The sequence below is a fragment of the Phalacrocorax aristotelis genome, chromosome 6 (genome assembly GCF_949628215.1).
Source record: "Phalacrocorax aristotelis chromosome 6, bGulAri2.1, whole genome shotgun sequence".
NCBI classification, from domain to species: Eukaryota; Metazoa; Chordata; class Aves; order Suliformes; family Phalacrocoracidae; genus Phalacrocorax; species Phalacrocorax aristotelis.
Window position 1 is genome coordinate 11,589,317 of NC_134281.1, and position 20,190 is coordinate 11,609,506.

At 46.2% G+C, this 20,190-nt stretch overlaps 1 protein-coding gene across 4 annotated transcripts in view; it reads right to left on the reverse strand.

Moving 5' to 3' along the window:
• Positions 1–20,190, reverse strand: part of PLXNB1 (plexin B1) — an 83,236-nt gene that overhangs the window by 13,285 nt on the left and 49,761 nt on the right. For all 4 annotated transcript variants that reach the window (XM_075095940.1, XM_075095941.1, XM_075095942.1 and 1 more), the window contains 19 exons: positions 19,958–20,090; positions 19,071–19,227; positions 16,088–16,196; positions 15,886–15,994; positions 14,402–15,262; positions 13,850–13,975; positions 12,662–12,784; positions 11,569–11,662; positions 11,153–11,319; positions 9,944–10,095; positions 7,909–8,014; positions 6,127–6,263; positions 5,343–5,519; positions 4,975–5,143; positions 3,605–3,847; positions 2,068–2,244; positions 1,581–1,729; positions 1,098–1,198; positions 71–288 (listed from right to left, as the gene is read on the reverse strand). In XM_075095940.1, coding sequence (XP_074952041.1) covers positions 71–288; positions 1,098–1,198; positions 1,581–1,729; positions 2,068–2,244; positions 3,605–3,847; positions 4,975–5,143; positions 5,343–5,519; positions 6,127–6,263; positions 7,909–8,014; positions 9,944–10,095; positions 11,153–11,319; positions 11,569–11,662; positions 12,662–12,784; positions 13,850–13,975; positions 14,402–15,262; positions 15,886–15,994; positions 16,088–16,196; positions 19,071–19,227; positions 19,958–20,090 — 3,508 coding nt within the window. The remainder of the gene's footprint in view (positions 1–70; positions 289–1,097; positions 1,199–1,580; positions 1,730–2,067; positions 2,245–3,604; positions 3,848–4,974; positions 5,144–5,342; positions 5,520–6,126; positions 6,264–7,908; positions 8,015–9,943; positions 10,096–11,152; positions 11,320–11,568; positions 11,663–12,661; positions 12,785–13,849; positions 13,976–14,401; positions 15,263–15,885; positions 15,995–16,087; positions 16,197–19,070; positions 19,228–19,957; positions 20,091–20,190) is intronic.

The following is a 20,190-nucleotide window of genomic DNA, read 5'->3' on the forward strand; positions in this document are numbered from 1 at the left end:
TTTAACAGACACTGCCTGCTTCCTGTCACCAGCTGCCAGTGATGTGGCCCTGCAGAGAGAGGGACATTACCTTGGTGAGGAAGAGTTTGCTGTTGAGCAGGTTGGAGAGCTGGACTAAGCCCTGCTCCACAGTTTGCCGCCGGCACTCAGGGATGTCCAGGTCCCTTTGCAGTGGTGACTCGCGGTGGCCCGGGAAGAAAATGCGCTCCGCATAGGACTTGTAGTCCAAGAAGGGTATTCCTGTGCCCACAAGGTCACTTGTGAGGTCCATCATCTCAGTCATCAGGTCTGAGGGAAAGGAAATGCCCGTGAGGTTGACTACACGATCACACAACTGATGGTGCAGAGCATGAGGTGAGTGCAGGAACTAGGCCAGCAGGATGGGACTGAGGAAGGATGTTTCCTATTGGGAAGAGGCACATTGGGGTCCCATTGCTAGAACATTTAAAACTAGGGACTGGGATAAACTGCTGTAGGAAGCTTCCAGCCTTGGGGAGGAACCAGAATGTGAATTTGGTGATTATTTTAATTTACAGTCAAGGGCTGTCTTCCAGCTTTATAAAGAGGAAGACATTGTTCAGCACAGATCTGTGGTTACAGGCATTACTTACATCAGTGTCTCTGATTATTAGAGATCTGCTCCTCACTGCTTCCCACATTAGTTGGAGATTACAATCTGAGTCACCTGCACAGTTTTAGAGCCCCAGGTCTCCCAACACAAGGGCTCACTGCTGTAAGAAGCTGAAGGTTTGCAGGTCCAAAATATGGGATGTAATTCAACTTGCCCTACACACACTGGACTAGCTGTCCTTAAGGTCTTTGCAAGTGCACTGTCTTGACCTTTAGCTCTTCATCTGAATCTGGAGGATGAACTGGAGAATCTGAGGGGTCAGTATAGAACACTGTGCTCTGAATTAAAGAGAAGAATTAAAGATGGAAGAATTTGGCCATCTGTTTCAATGCATCAGCACAGGATAAAGTTATTGCCTGCTCTGAGCTACCCAAACAAGTACATAGAAAGGGAAAGAGAAGTAGGGCTGAGAATGGTTATTCAAGCTTCCTTGAAGTTGCAAGAACCTAGGAGCACTGTGACTGACCTGTGAATTCCTTTTTGCATCTGTCCCGAACACTTGTTTCCAGATTTTCCAGCTGGATTTGAACTTTCTTATAATCCCTGAGAGCCTGTTTGCTCTTCCTCCTGCAATGAGAAGCAGAATTGTTCCCAGTGGCCCTAGCCCAGGGACTGTCCTTGCCAACTGTTGTGTTGCTGCAAAAGACTCCAGGGCAGTTGGTGTTTAGGTGATTTCTACTGAACGTCTCCTGAATAGGATACCAAACAGTGTTCTGTAAACTAGATGTGCCTCTTGGAGCACCCATTAGGTGGGGACTCTGAACGAGCCACCGTGCAGGCTGTGACCAGCAGGTGCAACATGCCTCACAGATCCAACGCCACCACGGGCTCAGAATTTGGCACAAAATAAAGAAAAATAGGACCTCGTTTAGGCCCAACGCTTGGCCACATCCACTGAATAATGTTGTAGAGGCACCTAAAGGCCTCCTACAATGCCAGAGTTTCTTACCTGTATACAAAGACAATGACCAGAACAATCAGCGCCACAAAGGATGCACCAACACCCAAACCAATCTGTGCCTCCAGTGGGAAGGTGAGCTGGCTTTCTGTGTCATATTGCACTCGGCCCAGGAGGAAGTTCAGGTTTCCCATCTGTACCTGTAAGAAAGCACATGCCATGGTATGAACTCAGTGCGGCAATGCAAAGCCACGGGGCTTCTCCAGAACGGGTACAGGTGGCATACAGCTCTCTAGCAAAGCTGTCCCACAGCACAACTCCTGAATCCAGCTACACCATTTGCTTTCAGCCAGTGTGTGGCACCTAAGTGTACAGTTGAGAACAAGAGCAGCTCCTTGCCACCCCTGGTGTCTCCCCTGACCCCCACCAGGGCTTCTGCCTTTCCTCCACTTCCCATCCCACTCCGTGCCTCCACCACTACTTCCTGCTTCTGCTTCAACAAACAATAGGATTTCTTGTGGTACTGCTGACTCCCTACCGTGAACTCCGGGAGCAAGTCTGTGCCCTCCCGCTTTGTGCGGTGCCGTGGAGCTGGCTGCTCAGGGGGAGGCTCACAATAGAGGTGATTCCTTGTTAGTGTCTTCACCACACAGACTCCTTCCCCAATCATAGCCATAACTTCATCCTTGGAAATAGCCAGATCTAGATTTTCCCCCTAGAACAGATGTGGAACAGCACATCAAATCAGGCAAAAAACAACTCTGCACTTCCATGGTTCCAGAGAAGATGGAGAAGACCAAGAACATAGGATGAAAGCAGCATTTTTTTCTTCTCTGACTAGGCTCACATCTGAATTGGCTGCAGGAGTTCATTTTGTAAGCTAAATAATTCACTTGCACACAATTTACATTATAGCTTTAGGACCCAAACCATGCTTCATAAGTACAGTTATAAATAGCCTGTCTTCTGAAGACTCTTCAGCCACAGCACAACTAAGGTCAACTCTCCACTCGGTGTGCATATGCATACACATACACACGATGTGTATATATCTAAAAAGGTAGGCTCGTGTCAGTTAACCCAAGTACTTGGGTGAGTCAATCAATGCCTTTTGAAGCTGTAGCATATTCATGCTACTGTTCTTATCTGCTACACAAATCAGCTTTAATTTTGGGGATTAAGACCTTTTTTTTTTTTTAATAAAACCATGCTGACTGATGTTAATTACATTTTTATGCTTTAATGCTTTCTAAGCTGAACCCTGCAGCAGTGTTTTCATGCTTTTGCCCAGAGCTCTGTCAGGGTATGCTGACAGGTTGGTAGATCAACCTCCTCGCTCTTTGAAAGTTTTCATCTTGCTAGTTCTCTGTCAGCCTTCTCAAATTGCCCTTCTTCTCCAAGATGCATTCAATACTAATGGCAGCAGTCTGGATATTTCTAGACTAGTACATCCTCACAGTTTTTACTAATACACAAAAAAAGAGCAAGTGGAGAAAGTGCATCTCCAACTGCAACCATTAACTTTCTTAATGAGTACTGGACTAGAAAGTACCTTTCCATATAAAAGAAATACCTCAGATTTTTTTTCTCGCATGTACAGAAAAAAACATGAGCCACTCTGCCCTTCCGTATCGTCTTTAAAGGAGGATTTTCCTACCTCCACCTAGTAATAGGTCTTCCCTACTGCCAAGATTCTTTTACTTCTAAGTTACTTCTAGAAGAATCTTAAGAAGTTATGAAAAAGCCAGCAGCTGAGAATAGGATGTGGGGTTTATTTAGTACTAACATCTCATATACAAATAGTTTATTAGGATTAAAAATGAAAAAGCAGAGCAGTTTCCACAAGCCCTGTGAAGCCTTTCACAATGATTTATGAGCTTGAGAGGCTTTTTTTATGCACTTTTCCCCCCTCTTCTTCTGTACCATTTCTCATAGGCCAAAGTAGATGTGCTGTGACAGGTTGTAAGCCCATCAAATGCTTTCAAACTTGGATGCTGCATGACACCAATTTAAAACGCTCAGGTTAGAAACAACTTTGTACAAGGAACATTATTTCCAGCTAGTTTTTGTGTTACCTCCACAGAGATGACGCTTCCTGGCTTGTGACGATATGGTTTGGCAGGGTCTTCAGCATTCAGTGGTTTTAGGATGGGGTTGACTTCATAAGAGAAGGGCATGGGATGCAATGAGTTGAAATCAAAGCTCAGATTATCCAGAATAAATTCCAGCTTGATATGGACACTCCGCAACAGCAGGTTAATGGCTGGAGTTTTGCACAGGATCAGGTAGGAGGAGTTAACAAGACATGGTTCTTCAAACTAAATGTGAAAGGCAAAACAGCGTCAGTAGCGAACACTAATGCTTCTCCCGTAGCTTTGCAATGCTTCCCAACCCTGAGCAATCTGGGGCCAGTCTGCATTCCTCTCATCTGGAGCAACGCCAGAAGAACTCTGCTTAATTGTAGAGGGAAAAATCCAAGATCTAAGGAATTCCCCATGTTCCTCTAAATAAAGTTTTCATAGCACTGCTTTTTTTTTTTAAGTACCTAGGTCTCAGCAGTGGGAATCAACTCTGACATTCCCCCAGCAGGAAATTCTGGAGGGGCATCACCTTTAGATCTCCCTGCTCTGACAGAATGGGACCAAAGAACTTCAATGCAAGGCTGATTTCCTAGCCTGAATGCTTCTGTGAAAAAAGTGTTCCTTCTTCTGGTTTGATACATTTTATACATTTGGCGAAACTATTAAAGTAAAAATTTTTTTCTCCCCTACAGCAACAGATGCCTTCCATGAGTAAAACCAACTATTATTGATGCATGTGCATCAGAGCCATATCGTCCCAGTTTACGTACAGGAAGCCACCCATCATTTGGACCAATAATGCAAACCCTTCTTGTACTTCAGCTGCCAAACACTCTCTACCTCTGCAAATTCTGCTGCATGACCTTGGTGACCACATCGATACCCCTGTAGTGACCCATCTCAGGACACTGGCAGCAGGAGAGCAGAAAATGTTGGTAGAACTGGTAGTTTCGCTGAACTCTACCTGTTTTTGTGTCTCAGAGTGAAAGAGAGCCCAGGGGCTATAGAGGTGGGCTGAAGTACACAAAAGGAAGAGTCTGGAGCGCAGAGATGCTGAGCCACACAAGCTCTCTGGCTCAGCTGTAGATTTCTGTATCTCCACATGGCTGCCCTGCTGTTTCTGTCCCACATCACAAGTCCTGCCCACCTATAAGCAGAATCAGACCCAACTCCTGGAAATGTTTGTGAAAGTGCTTAACCTCTCAGTCTGGCAGAGAACACTTCCACTTGGCCAAGACTGTTGGTGCAATCCAAGCAGATAACGGCAAGTGGGGGGAAAAGCCTTAGGGACAGAAAGTCCACCTCTCCAGAGGAACAACCACCCTTATGTACCCTCAGCTCCACTGAGCACTTGGCTGTGCTACCTGCTGGATGCTGCACAGAGCGTCCTCAGGGCACTCGGTGTCTGGGATGATTCTGCGCCATCGTCCCAGTCCTCGGCGCCGGCGTTCAGATGGAGAAACTGTAACTCGGATCTTTGGTTTCTGTACAACATCCAAGTTGTATCCATGAACTCTGAGCACTCTCCCTCCACTGAAAGAGAATAAATGCCTGTTCTCACCCACCTATTACTCATTAGCTCTGCCTTTGCCCATACTCCCACCCTTCTGCTTATGCTCATTCCTACAAGCCTGGCTTTACTCCAAAGTGCAACTCAACAAACAGGTGCCATTGGTGCAGTGGTACCTGCCTCAGCACACAGCCCTGGGAAAGGGGCATTCAGTCTTTCTACCTGAGGAAGCTTTTAGGTGGCTCTGCAAAAGTGATGTTGGGATCCAGAGTATATCTGAAGAGGGATCCTTCCAGTCTCCGCTCTTGGTCCCCATATTTGATAGTGACTGGGAGTTCTGCAGACACATTGCTGGGACTTGTCTGGCACGCCAGCTGATCCTCCGTCTTCTCAGAGAGGCTTGGAGAGACAGAAGAGAGAACAAGGGATTAACACAGCCACTGCAGAGACAGATTTTATAGTACTATGCCTTGCTCTTTGCAGACAGTCCGCAGATGTCTTCTGGTACTTTCCCGAATTTATTGCTGAAAGGTCTTGTGCCTTATCTAGTTAAGCAATAATAGCTGGGCAGTTGTCAGTGAGCAGCATAGGGACATAGAGCATGTACAGTCACTGTCCAGACTGAAGAGACTGGAAGCATGCTTCCAAGGTCTGTGCATCCCAGGATGCAAAAGAACAAGCAGCTCTTAGTGTTAGTCTGCAGGAGCCAAAGGCAGCTCCCCATCAGCAAAAGCAGAGCTGTCGGGATTGGGTATAGTCCTGTCAAGAGACATGCAGAACAGAGGACATGCAGCACTCTTCACATCCAAGGGAACGTGGGCAGGAATGTAAGATGGTCGAGGTTGCTGCCATGACCCTTCAAGGGGAGGATCTCCTGGAACACAGAGGACAGCAGAGCTCCAACAGCCTGTGCTAACGGCTGAGCTAGGCAGCATCACACCCTACAGGGCTCTGGGAAGGACTCCGGGCAGTGCACAGCCAGCACATCAGCAGGCTCTGATCTTACATGTGGCAAGGGAGGTCTCCAAGCAGGACACTGATCTCATTAGGATGCCCAGTCAGCAGCTTTGAGCCCAGAAGGGTAAGGCAGGTTCCTCCCGCTTTGGGGCCCTGAGTTGGAACAATGGATTTCAGCTCTGGGTTCTAGAAGAGGGGAAAAGAGAAAAAAAGAAAAAAAAAAAAAGGAGGTGAGTGACAAGGATGTCAAAAGATAAGGCAAGGAAAGAAAACAGCAGAACGTGTTCAGTGACCTCCAGTGCTATGAAAACAACCTATAGGTCCCAGTCACAGGCAGGCCTCAGCTAGGCTCCAGCAGCTACCTTACAGAGCAGAGGCAACAGAAGAGGGATCAATCACACCGTCAAGAACCACAAACTGGGGACCAGTCTTTCCACAGACTGCAAAAGGCAGATAGATGCTGCAAACAGCAGAGCTGTGAGCCTCACACACAAACCCTAGGACTACCAATTCAAAGGGATTGTTCAGATCAGTAACTGGATTAATCAACTCAAGTTAGGAAAAACAAGGTAGCAAATAAATTATCTGTTTGTCTAGAAGATGAGAAGATTAGCAGCAGGGAGCCCTAAGAATGTGTTGAGACCTGTGCTGTTAAACATACTTGTAGGTGACCTGGAATGGGGAAATTAAATTTGATGAATTACTCAGAGTAACAAAAACTTAGTACCGCTGAGGAGCTACAGCAAAATTTAGAGGAACCAGAGTGGCACAAGTAAGTCACTGCTGATAAATAAAGAGCAAGATACAAGAAGTGAGAAGGAGCACGGAGACTACAGCAAAAAAGCAACCCAACCATATGAACACAGTTGTGAGTTTTGAAATAGCTCCTGCCCAATCAAGGGTGCTTTGGTACCTATAACAACTCTACCAGCTGTAAGCACAGATCTCAACAGAAACACACCTAGTGGTAGGAGTTACTGGGAAGGGAATTAAGAAAAAAGATTTTTATGCCACAGTAAAAATTCCTTTTGCACTTGCATCTTGAACATAGTATGCAGGTCTCATTACCCTGCCTCAAATGGTGATAACAGAACCAAAAGCAAGAAACAAGCATAATCCAGTATATGAAATGGTTCTATACAGCCAAAAATGAAATAGCCTAAGACTTTTCAGGCCTCTCTTTTCCATTCCCGTGGGACAGAGAGACATGCAACTAGGTACATAGCTTGTAAGTTACACAGCAAGCATGTAAAGCAAATAATTGTATCTAAAAACTACTTAAATATTATTTCATAATTGCTGGGTTTAATGTATCAAAAAGTTATCAGAAATGTGTTTAAAAATTAATAGGAAACATTTCTCCATACAATGCCCAGTAACTTTAGATTTAACTGCCTCTAGCTGCTGAAGATAAAAAGTGTGTTCAAGCATCAAATTGCAAATTAAAAGGAAAGTCAGAAGTCTTAATAAGATGTTAAGTCATCACCACCAACAAAAAAATCTCAAAATCAGAAAGGCACCCTGTATTTTTCCTTTCTTTAAGCATTTAATAGTTACCATTGTCAAAAAAACCCCAATCACTGGACTACAGAATCTTTAGTGTTACCCAGTACAGCTGTTCTTATAATCTAAGGGATGGTGGGGTGTGTGGGGGAGAAAACCCACAAAACAAATAACCCCCCCCAAACACCACACAACACGAACACCAGAAAAATGAGATAAAAAGAATAGCAGCAAGTGCCTGGTAGAGTCCCACCAGTTCATGCACAGCCATTTGGCAGAGATACTGGAAGAGCAGGGAGAGGTATTAAAGAAGCAATAGTTACATTACCTGATAGGTGAAAATATGCCCAGAAACTCCTCGTCCTCCTCCAGGCACTTCCACCACAATGTGCCCAAATGTCTCAGCCCCGCTCCTGCCAGTGATGCATACGATACTGCAGGGCAATCCAAGAACAGTGTCACACCGTGGAAGAACAGATGAGCTGTACCCATTACATCATGTCCTAAAACCTTCTAGCAACCACAGCTCCCTTCCTTCAGCCTTATCACATGCTTGGAATATACAACCAAACATTGAGAAACACCTTTAAAACCTGGATTAGGTGCAGCAGAAAAAAGCAGGGGGTGGTTCCAAACAGGCCCATCCTATCCAAGATTATTCTTTCTGGGACAGACAGGATGAAGCCCATAGTATCACAGATAGACGAGGAGTCTAAGAACTCTGCTGTTGTCCAGAGCTGATCAAATCCATCACATCTGGAGTGACTCCAGGCTAGCAGTGGTCAATCCACACATTAGCACTGTGTCTGATGCAGAAGAAAACTCAAGACTGTAGGTTTAGCTGGCACTGGTCTTCAGCCAGTGGCCTCTGGGACCAGCCAGTTCCCCTGATCTGCACCAGCCATCCTTCCCAGCCCTTTTCGCAGCCAGAATTTGGTATGGGAGACGCTGACAATGTGAAGTGTCAGGTGGCACTTAGAACAGGGCAACAAGGAAGCCCATGTTACAGCACCAATTTGCTAACAAAAAAAAAAACGTACTCCATGGGATACTTCCCAGCCTTCCTGCACAGGAGGAGATTAATTTTATCTGGGCCTTGCTCAGGAGTGGGTTCCAGGTTCACAGCTATATCCCCTCAACCAAAAAGGCTCAGAATTTGAACCTAGGCAGCGGAGTCCCAAGCCAGGACCCTGTGATGCCAGGTGATTTACAGATACAGAACAAAGACAGTGCTAACCCCAGAAAGATTATGCTCTAATTCTAGAATGAAAACAGAAAGCAGATGGATCCAGACAGACAAGGTGCACAGACAGGACAACACTGCTCAACACAGCAGGCCATTTCCCAGCAGGCTCTTACCTGGCTCCGAGGGACAGGTGCTACAAAACTACTGCTACCATGGAATGGAAAAATGGGTTTGTGATAGCTGTGATGAGAGGTTACTCACAATTGCTCTCCTCTTCTCCTGCTTGTTGCTCGGCTCATCTCCCTCCCTTGTCAAATGCTCCCACCTACCTGCCCTCCCACAGGCCAATTATATAAATATTCCTTTCTCCTTGCTTCCTACCTACTCCCCAGTCACACCTCTCAACGCCTGACTACGCTGCCTTGTTATATGGTGCTGCCCTGGCCAGACATACCAGCTACCCAGTTATCTATCACTGACATGAGCTGGATTCAGCAGGACAGGTCTCTCCACTTCTCATCCTCCTCCTCCCCACTACTTTTACAAGCATTGTGTGACCTGCCAGGCACTCCTAGCCACCAGAAGAGTGGCATAAGGTCCACCAGGACTCCCTGGTCTCTCCCTGGTTGAGAGGGTCCTTTCATGGGGTTTGTTCCTGTGAGGTAGAAGCCTGGCTGGCAAATGAAGAATGACAGCCTAGGGGTGTGCCCACTCAAGCAGAGGCAAGAATCTGTGCCGTACTTCCAACCACATGTTCCCATTCTAACCCTGTGCTAACATGGTCAGGATATTTTCCTAGCAGTGACACTTGCACAAGCCATGTCTCTCACTTTCTTGAAATCACCCTGCGACTGGGAGAGACACCCATGGTTCCATGGTGAAACTGCATAGTTCCAAGCCTGTGACTCCCTGATCTGGCTGGCCTGCAGGCTCTGCCCTGGCAGTATGGTTGGTATATGGCAGCACTGTTTGGCCGTTGCCTTGTATGCAATGGTATCTCTCCAAGGTCACTGCCTGAGTAACTAATCAGGCAGTGACCTTACTGAGGGGCACTCCCTGGGGAAGGGGCAAGGCTCAATACCTGCTACAGCAAAGGCAATGACATCTCAGGCTGGTGTCAGCAGCCAAGGGAAAAGCCAGCGCCTGCCTCTGGGAGGAGGTTTCACAGATACTCTACCTGCTAGAGATCTCATACTCTTGAGCATCTACGGCACAGGGAATTCCTGCAACAGTGACAGTTTCTGCAATGTCTTGATGTTTCTGCCCGAGGTTTGAGCCAGTGATGGTGATTCTAGTGCCACCTTCCACTGGTCCAGACAGGGGGTACACCTGCAAAGACATCCGCGCATGTGTAAATGTCACAGTATCTCAGACTGCTGCAGTCTGGCAACTGATCTACAGCACAGGGCCCTGCAACTGCCCCATTACAAACTCTGCCTGGTTGGATCACTGCTATGGATTCCTTTTACTGGCTTGGACTAGTACCAAGTTGCACCCTCATCAGAAGAGAGGCCACAAAGAGCACCACAGTTGGAGCCTTCTTTCTGATAACTCACTCTTGCCAGCAGTCTCCCCCCTAGAGGTGATAACCCACTATAGTCTTCTAAAGGCAAGGACTGCCCCGCTTTGCCTTCTCATCAACATCCTGACCGCTCCATAAGGCATTTCTGCTGAAGAGTGGGAATGCACAAGCCAATATGTGTTACTAGTATTGAAGCAGCAAGCACCATTCCCCCCTCAGCATCAGTACGACAATGAATTGCATGCTGCACAAACGTCAAAGCTCTGTCCCTGAGCAGCATCCAAGATAAACTAAGACAAGATGCAGCACATGGATGTTGTGTGCCACCGGAGGGAGGACAAGCTGACAGCAAAAGGGACACATGGCTACAGACACTTGTCATGTGGCAGTTAGCAAGAAACATTTAAAATAAACAGACAAAAATAATTAATTTCAGTAACCTGTCATGCCTTTCCCATCCTTGCTGTGCTGTTATCATTAGGTTTTGCTCTCTTTTGACTCAGGCTCAGTTGGGCCAACCTGTTTCAGGGTCTGGCTCGGGACAGTTGGAGGATCCAATCTGTGGACCCTTTCCCAGCTCCTGAATGATTCTGTTCCTTCTGGTGTGGCAGTTTCAGCTCACACGAGATACAAATGCGTCTTTCCCCACTGTTTTCTATCAGCAAACTGAATGCCCAGCACAAAAGTCTAGCATCCTTACAACACCGAGGGCTCGCAGTAGAATAGGACTACCTTGCTCTTCAGATGGCCCATGTATTATTGAGCTGCGCTGTTTGCACTCTGAGTTCACAAGCCTTTGATTTCAACTGGAGAATGGAGCCCTCCTTGCCCCAGATGCAGTACTCTAGCAAGCAAGTTACTCACAGAGTGAATGAGAGGTGCTGGACACAGGTCTTCTATCTCTTCCTTGCAGGAGCCCCTGAAGATACAGCTGGGGTTGCCACCTCCACACCATACACAGTTGTACTTTGAGTCAGCTGTTTGGCAGCGGCTACAATCAGTGTGTCCCACAGAGCAGTTGTAAAAAGTCACTGCAAAGGAGGAAAATTCAGAGGCATCTGCAAACATCCTCTAGGGCACAGAATAATCCACCAAACTGGCATCTTGCACAGAACCCTCTCCTCTATCCCCTGTGACAAGCAACAGAAATGAGGATATACATCTTCCTTAGTTTCCCTTTGATAGGGCTACTAGAGGTGGAAAAAGCCTCATTCGAGGATTTCTCAATTCTCTTCCACCTCATGTGCTGTCTTTTTGCTGGGGAGGTATTGCACTCCTACCATGAAGATCTGCAGCACTGTCCACTCGAAGGTGTTGTCGCCTCTGTACAAACACCACAGCATTGAATTCGAGTTCAGGCGCTGTGTAACTGTACTGCAAAGACAAAGACCATCAGGACAAAGGACTTAGTAGAGGCACAAACAAGCCAGCTGAATAGGCAAAAAGCAACAGCATCCATCCTGCATAGTGCACTGGCACATGCAGCCTATGTGGATCTTCCTGTGAGTGCAGCAAGCCAACGTTAGCTGGGGCGGTGGCAAGGCAGGCCTGTCCTCACTGGTTCGTGCAGTCACAATTCTGTTCTAGAAAGCATAGCAGGCATTGGTTCACTAGGACGAATGCTGAAGACAAATGTATGCTCACAACAATACTTGTCTAACTTCCTAACTGCATTCCTAAATGGCTAATTCCTAACTACCAGCCACCTGCTCAGAAAGCTGCTCAAGCTGCAATTTCTGCAATTTCAGTAGAGATGAAGATGTAGGATTACAATTGGTCCACAGGGCTCATGTGCACAAGAGCCTGTGTCATTACTCTCCCTTAACTATATGAGTTTGGGAACTAAAAATACCACCTCTACTTGCAAATCTTGCCCTAAGTAAAATCCACACATCATCCAGAACTGTACGTGGCTGGTTTAATTTTGCCTGTTAATCTTACAATCCCCAGGCTAGCTTCCACCACTAAGAAAAAAATGGTATTAACAGCATTTTTCTTTTCACAAAAGAACCACCATCACAGAAGTCACAATCCAGAGAAACATGAACAACAGTGCCTCGAGCTAAAGCAGAAGTGGCACTGTCCTGGCAGGCTGCAGTGAGTGGTGATTCAGAGATGGCATCATCCGGTACTACAGCAAATGCAACAACAGGTTGTATGGCTTAGACTACACAATCTTTCTGTAAGCTGAAGATACCAGTACCACCGGACAGCAGCATCACAGATGAGGGCCCCACAGTGCTAAATATTCTACAGATATTTTTGCAAAATATGTCCCTTTCCCCAAAGAGTTTGCCTTCCAGCCTGCTGCTTTGCTGAGCAAAAACAGCACCAGTGTGAACTCTGAAATAGCATTGTATTCCAAGCACTCACCTGGTTCATCTGGCAGGTGATATAACAGATGGAGTGGTTTGTTTCTTCTTCTTCCACGTAAGCATCCATCACCACTGTCCTCCCTTCCAAATTCAGGACACACTCATAGTCCCACTGCTGGTCCTGCAGAGAAGATACACATGGCACCATTTCTCAACTACACAGAGCTTCCTGCAACACGACAGTGTACTCCTGCCTCTCCAATTCAGCACTTTTTAGCAAGCCACTTACTGTGCAAGCAGTGTGCTCTTTTCATTCCCTTCGTTATGCCAATTCTACGCTATATTTAGAGGCTCTCTATGCTGTCACTGCCTCTACGTATGAAAGGTAAACCAACACAAAACAAAACACCTTGAAGGGAGCATGTGTACCAGTGGGACTGTGAAGTTATGCCTGTATGTCTGTGAAACACTAGCTTGGAAACGAAGAGTGGAGTACACAGATTAGGGCAGTGCACCTCAAAAAACACTAAGTGTATTTTTCTTCTCTCTCTCTCCTGTAAATCTTCAACTGAATTGCATAGATACTTCCTGTAAAAAAGATGGATATGCAACTGTAACCAGCTCTGCTCCTCTGAGCAGTGCAGTATATCAGGTTTGACATATAAAGTAACAATTAGTCTGTGGGCTGCATGTTCCTGAGGCGGTCATTTGTGAAAGGTTGCTAAATCAGTCTTCTGTCTTGAGAAGCAAAGAGAATTTTTATCAGAGGCACACCCAAGAAACATAGCTTTCAAGGGTGGTTTTCCCTGTTGCAGAAGTTTCAGGTATGACAGGAATAGCTGCACTAACATGAGCATGCCAGAAAGGAAAGGGAACATGACTTTAGCTTATGGAGACACAATCAATCAGCAGAGATTCAGCAAGAAGTTATTCCAAGAACTACTATCTACAGTGCAGCACAGGTGCAACTTAATCCAAACACATGCAGATTTTCTTCAGCAGGTTGGTGCACACCTGTACTGTACTGTAGGAGGTGGGCGACCTCCTACCCACCAATAAATCCAGCTATGTAATCCTTTATTCACAGAAGTAGATAATTCCTCTAGGTGTTTCTGCGAACAGGAGAAACCCAGGCAAAGCCACAATTGTGTCTTACGGGTATTTTTAGTAGTCCAGTGGACAGGTTGCCCAAACAGTGCTCTGTATGAACACAGTTTCTCAATGCTGATGGCACTGTGCTGACTACCTGATAGAGGTGGAAGTTCTTCCCCAGCAGGGTTATCTTCCTCGCCACGTTGACTGGAAACAGTGAAGGCCCCTGGATTCTCTGCACACAGGGACATGCATCTGGACCCCAGCTAAGCTCTTCATTCTGAAAACAAACACAGGTCTTCACAGAGAGAGACCTCCATGGCTCTGATACAGGGAATCAAAGCTAACGTGTCAACAGAGAAACAAGACCTGCCTGAATGAACACAAGGCTGTGCTTCTTTACCATGGAGTTACAAGAAAGCAGTGCAAGATCCCAAGGAGGTAAACAGCAGAAAGCTGTGAATATGCTGCATATCACAGCAGCTGCCACTTTCAGGCCAGCAGCATTTCTACAAGACCCGGGAACCTTGCACACATTTTTCTTCCTTAGGCTGCCACTTCTCATTCTGCACATTACAGCTGTCAGCTTCTACAGTCTCAGAGGGCACCACCTCTCCTGTGTGCTGAAATACTAGACCAGCAATCTGTATGAAAATTTCAAAGTGTTACAGCCTTAGACTGTGAATTCCAAAGCCCAGCAACTTACCTCCTCCCAAAACTCAGGGGCATCATACTGATAGTCGAGGTCAGGGTGGAGGATCCTGGGAAAGTCAGGGACATCTCTCTCCGAAGAATCACCATCACCCGACAGAAGAGTAGAAGCAGAGAAGGGAGATGTGTCATTCTCAGCTTGCAGCAGATCCATCCAGTCCTCTGTGTCCTGGAGCTCCGTGCCTTCTTCCAGCAACCAGTCTGGGGGAGCTGACGGCGGGAGCTCTGAAGCAGGTAGTTCAGTTCCCAATAATCTGGGAGAGTCATCAGAGGCAGCAGGGCCCCCCGGCACCTGGCTGGGTGTCTGGGGGGATGGGATGGCAGATGTCAGTGCCTCTGTGGTAGGAAAAGAACTCGGAGGCCACTTGAAACTGGTGACACGAGGGGAAGGTGTTACTGCTACTGCAGACGTGTGCAGAGGGCTACCCACTAGGGTGGTGGGTGGGTCGGTGTGCCATGGCTCCGGGGCAGTGGCTGGCCCTTCAGTGAGCAAGGCTGCATGATCCATGTTTTTGGATGGGCTGGTGAGGACAGATGCAGCGGGAGAAGTTGTCTCTGGCACAGTGACAGCTGGTTTGTCTGCTGGTGGTGGTAGAGGGGATTCTGTGATGGCCTGGAGAGAGGCTGCTTTGGTTGAGAGAGTCACGTATGTATAGCTGAGGGTTTCTGTAGGCTCAGTTGTCATACCCAAAGCTGCAGAGAGCGTGACATGGTTGGGCTCTGTGGGGGGCACAGTGCTTGGTACCGCACGCATGGGGGGAGTGACAGGTTTTGTGGCCGTGGTTGGAGCTGTGGTAGAGGACTTGGTGAGGGGAGCTGCTGAAGAAGGAAACACACTTGAGGTTGGGATCTGGGCCTAGAGAAAAACAACATGGTGAGGTGAGAAGAGAGAAAGAAATGAAACAGAATAAAAGCCAAGCAGGAAAACACTCCATATTACTTCCCATAGCAGTGTTCACAAGAGGCTGCTTCACCCTCTGGATTTCAGTGACAGCTACATCTCGTGCCACCTTGTCTTGGGATGGGACTGGGGAATGCCCACAGTGCAGAAGATCCAGGCACATTCTCTCCTCTCACATATTCCTGCACTCACCTCCACTCAGAAGGAGGTCTGCCTGCCTTCATCCCCTGCAAAGCTGCAAGGCCACCTGTGGCAACCAAAAACTGGGCATCTGTCCACCTCCTCTCTTGCAGCCTCTCTGCCAGCTTGCGCTTGTCCCTTGCTTTGAAAACACAGGCTGGATAACCCCAGAAGTGTGACCTGCTTCATCTGATGGCACTTCCTCAGAAACCTAGCAGGGCATTGTAACATCAGGGACACAGAGCCTTGTGTTGCTCCAAGGGAAGGCTTTGCTCCAACAGCTCACCTCCTTGCTAATGTGACTGACAGCTGCTATTTTACCTGGGAAGAGATCTGACTCACTGCAACTTGCTGAGGCTGTTAGAGCACATGGGACTAGGACTGAGTAGGAGACTCACCCTTTCATTGTAGATAATGGTTCCTTCCTCACAGGCTGCTTTGTGGGTGCAGAGGTGCTGCTGGATGCACCAGTTACATCCCCAGAGACTGCTCACACACTTCTGGCACCTGGAACAATGATAGAAAAACAGCTGCTAAGACGACCCAGGAAGGGACAGCCATGCTCCTTATAACTACAGAAAAGAAAAAGCAGATGCTCACGGTGACGATTTCCACAGCAGGGCCACTGCAGCACAGTCATAGAAAGAGAAGTCCACAGAAGCAATGAAGATGTCATGGAAACGCACTACGAGCTTTATGGTGACATGATCTGAAAATGAAAATAAAAATTTCTTAGAAATGGAGCCACTATAAGTCTGCCATACTGTTAAGAGACAAAATATGCTTTAGAAAAGACACTGTCAACCATGAAGACAGATTCCCTTCCATGCTTCTTGCATCTCAATCACTGGATTATCCTATGGACACTAAAAACAGGTTGGACAAGTTTGTCAGGAGTAGTTTATGACAGCTTCTGCTAACCCACGGGAAAGAATAGTCTGAAGATCTCTCCATCTTTATCTAGCTATAATCCCACTGTCACCTCTGTATTAGAGCAAGACATAAAATTCCAGGCTCAAAGCTGATTGTCTTCCTTTGTCATCCACAGGAAAACCAAACCCTTAGAACTGACATGCCCTTCACATACTGCCTTCACTTTAAGAGCTTTGTTCTATGTCCAGACTAAGAAGTGAGTCAGTGAAGAGGTTTATAAGACTTGTAATCTCACTTGCAATAACTGAAGGCTTATCTGTTTTAAATCCAGGTCTCATGTCAACTATAAGCCTCAGGGTAGCCCAATTCCCTTTGGGAAGAGACTATCACTGTTTTCTCATAGACCAAATAGCTGCAGAGATGGTCAAAACTTACTGCAGCTGATAGCATGAACTTCAAGGAGATATTTTGCATATGACTACAAAAACAGCTAATTAATCTAGTTCCAGACAAATGCCCCCAACCCTAGAGTTGGGTATTAGTTCTCAAAATAATGGAGGCGTATTGCACGCTCTGCTCAACTCCAGGAGCTGCCCTTTCTCCAAGATAGTCTGCTATAACAATAAGTAACAAGAAGCTTGTCCATTGTTCCCCTCACAGAATTCAGACCTCCTCTTACAAGAAAGCTCTATTCACAATGAAACAATTAACATGTCTGGTGAAGGATCAGTCAGGCCTAAGCTGGGTTCCTGATAGGATGACAAGCGAAGAAGTATGTAAGTAAAACAGTGGATGATGAGGTGTGTATGAAAACCCACAATTAGGGGAAAATAAGTGTATCATACACAGCTGGAGGCAGGAGTCACTGCAGTACTGTCAACTCCCATCACTGTCATAGAGGTGATAGCATTTGGCAGTGGTGGAAGGGCTAACACCTCCCAGGATTTCAGGGTTATGACACCATATTTATAAATATTCCTTTCTCCAAAAAGGCCATTATTTCCCATGACTGCCAATAATGTTGTTCAACAGTACAGAAGATGAGGTCGAGCGCTTGCAAATTGAGAGCAAGAGTTTCTGCTATCAACTTAGACGTCAACAGCTTAAAGTGACAGATGAGCTGGTATGCGACCTTTAAAACAAAGCTGAAAAAAAGGCAAATATTTTAGTGAGCTGGGAAAAGTATTATAAGTAGGAATAGGAAAGTGCTGGTATCTAAGGCCCTGATGAGACCTAATTTAGATAACAGTGTATGATTCTGGTTACCAGCTTTGATTTTGTCTCAGCACAGCACAGAAGCCATGCAAAGGGCTAGCAATACAGTGGAGGAAAGAGGAAGTCTGAGTAACAAAAGAACACAAAGAAAAAGTTGTTACAGTTAACACAGCAAAACTCTGTGCTAAGAATGCCTGGCCGTAGTTCACTGAGTGGGAGAAGAGATGTGGAAGCAAAAGGACAACACAAATATATCAAATGGGCACAAACCATTCATGAGCAAGTTTAGGCTAGAAAACAGAGAAACTTGTTAGGCCACACAGATGCAATATGAAAATAACATAGGTAAAGCATCTATGGAGTCTTGAAATAACAACAAGACTGACTTACACAGGAGTCATAAGAGTATCTGAATAAGAATACCTGAAGCCTGGAATAGTGAGAACTAGACTGTGGCTTTATCTGCACTGATTTTTCACAACTGTGCTTAAATTCAGGCCCGCATTTGCAGAACTAAACAGAGGCGCCAATCCTGCCTGTAGTGGCAGTGCACGAAGTCCCTTCCCTCTATGCCTGACCACCCTGAATGGAGCCCTGGTCGGTTTGTTCCAGACTAAAGCAGCGTGAAAGCCAACAGATAAAATAATACTGTAAATAATATTGAGAATGAAGGAGTTTGAGATTGAATGAGTGTGTTAGCTGGGTTCTGCTGTCATGTTAGGCCCATGGAGGTTGCTTCAGACCTATTAGCCAGCTGCATACTTGCACAGAAAATCTGTTTAGCCATTTAGGTGAATTGTGTGGAATGTTTCCCAGCCAGCACCTGCCTTTTACTTCAGATGAACAAGCTGTTTGAAGAGATCAGCTCCTCAGAGCTCACACTGACAGGCTGGGTAAAATCCAATGCAAAGACTATAAACTGAGAACTTTCCAGGTTATTTAGAGTGGCCAATTAGCAATACTCAGCCAGTTATTGTTCACAGTAATAGAAGGCTGAATATGTATTTTCTGATGTTATGCTGCATTGCAGGTCCATTTCTAACTTCAAGGACTGTGGGTCTCTTCTTGCCTTTCCTTACATGTACTTCCTTCTCCCACTACTAAGTGGATTCTGAGAAGGTTTGCATTTTGTTTGATTTAAATAATAAAACAGTATTTAAGAGACTTCTTTCTCCAGATTTATGACAAAGCTGCCAAACCAGCCACCACTCATGACTGCATTTCAGATCATATTCAGATTTGCATATAACCCTTCAAGCAGGATCTCCTTTCCAACTACCAGAATTTGGCACTGGAATTTGGCAACAGCCCAAAATAGCACAGGATGCGTGTGACACACAAGGAGAAAGCAAACAGATATTATGACAGAATGAAATGAACACCTGCTGACATCCATTCATGGCTGTTAATACTGGCAATCTGATGGACCTACAACGTACTTTCTCCCAACAATGTTATCAGACCTATCATGCTCCATTTAAAGCATTTCACTGACCTGCTCCTGTTGGCAAAGCTGTTGCTTGGCTGGGATCTGGAGAAGGACACATGATTCCTGACTCTGTCAGAACTGCTGGGCTTTCATATTCTTCAAAGTAACATGAGTAAAATTCTTCCTCATGCAGAGAAGGTAAGTCCGAGATAGCCAGGAATATCTACCAATTCAATAATAGCCAGTAAATAATTTGCCCTCTAACACATTCTTCTTTATTTCATCTAATTTTCTGGTTCTATTTTTTTCAAATTAAGAGCCCATAAAGTGGTTATCTACTTATACACCCATTTTCTTATAAAGGCTTCTAGGACTGACTGTTCATTCATCATCTCTTGCCATTCCCAAACTGAACTTGGCATCCACCAAGCAATTGGCAACTTCCCCCTTTGCCCAAGTCTCTAGCAAATGGCAGGTTCTTGCCACCTCCTGACACAATGACAGACTTCGAAACACTGCAGCACCTTCTTAGCTTCTCTGCCAGCTCTTGGATGCAGACTGAAGCCATAATTTTTGGTAGCTCCTTTCAGATCTTCCTGACAGCAAGTGTCAGAAACACTGTGAAACCACAGATGTGGGCACTTTATAGATACTGCACCAAGAGGGACCCCACCCAAACAGCCATCAAATACTCCAGAATACCCAGTAACTCTTAGCAGGCAAGAACATTTAGTTTTAACGGGGGGGTGGGGGGGGGTGGGGGGGGGGAGGAGAAGAGGAATTATCTGCTGGTACAGCCAAGCTGTTGTGTCTCTTATGTGAGGCAGACAACATGTGCTTGAAGGCTCAGTGATTCAGTACCCCACTGAAAGCAACAAAGACTTGTGACTCCTCAGAGTTTGCAGGGGACTTTCTACATGCTTAAGCATCATCAGAGGATCATCACCACTCACATTTCTCTTTTCCTCTCTGCTGATATTGGCTGGAGTTAGTGACTGGACAGACAGACACTGCTGTGTAGAGTTAAAGCTCCAAAGCCACTGCTCACTCAACCTGGACCGCAAGCACTCAGAGCGACGGCTGCACCTGCGGGGAAATAGCAAGAAGCCCTATGAGAGATCTGTGCAGCCCTAGCAGGACACATTTGGCTTCCAAGCGGACACTGGCTGTCTGAAGTCTTGCTAGA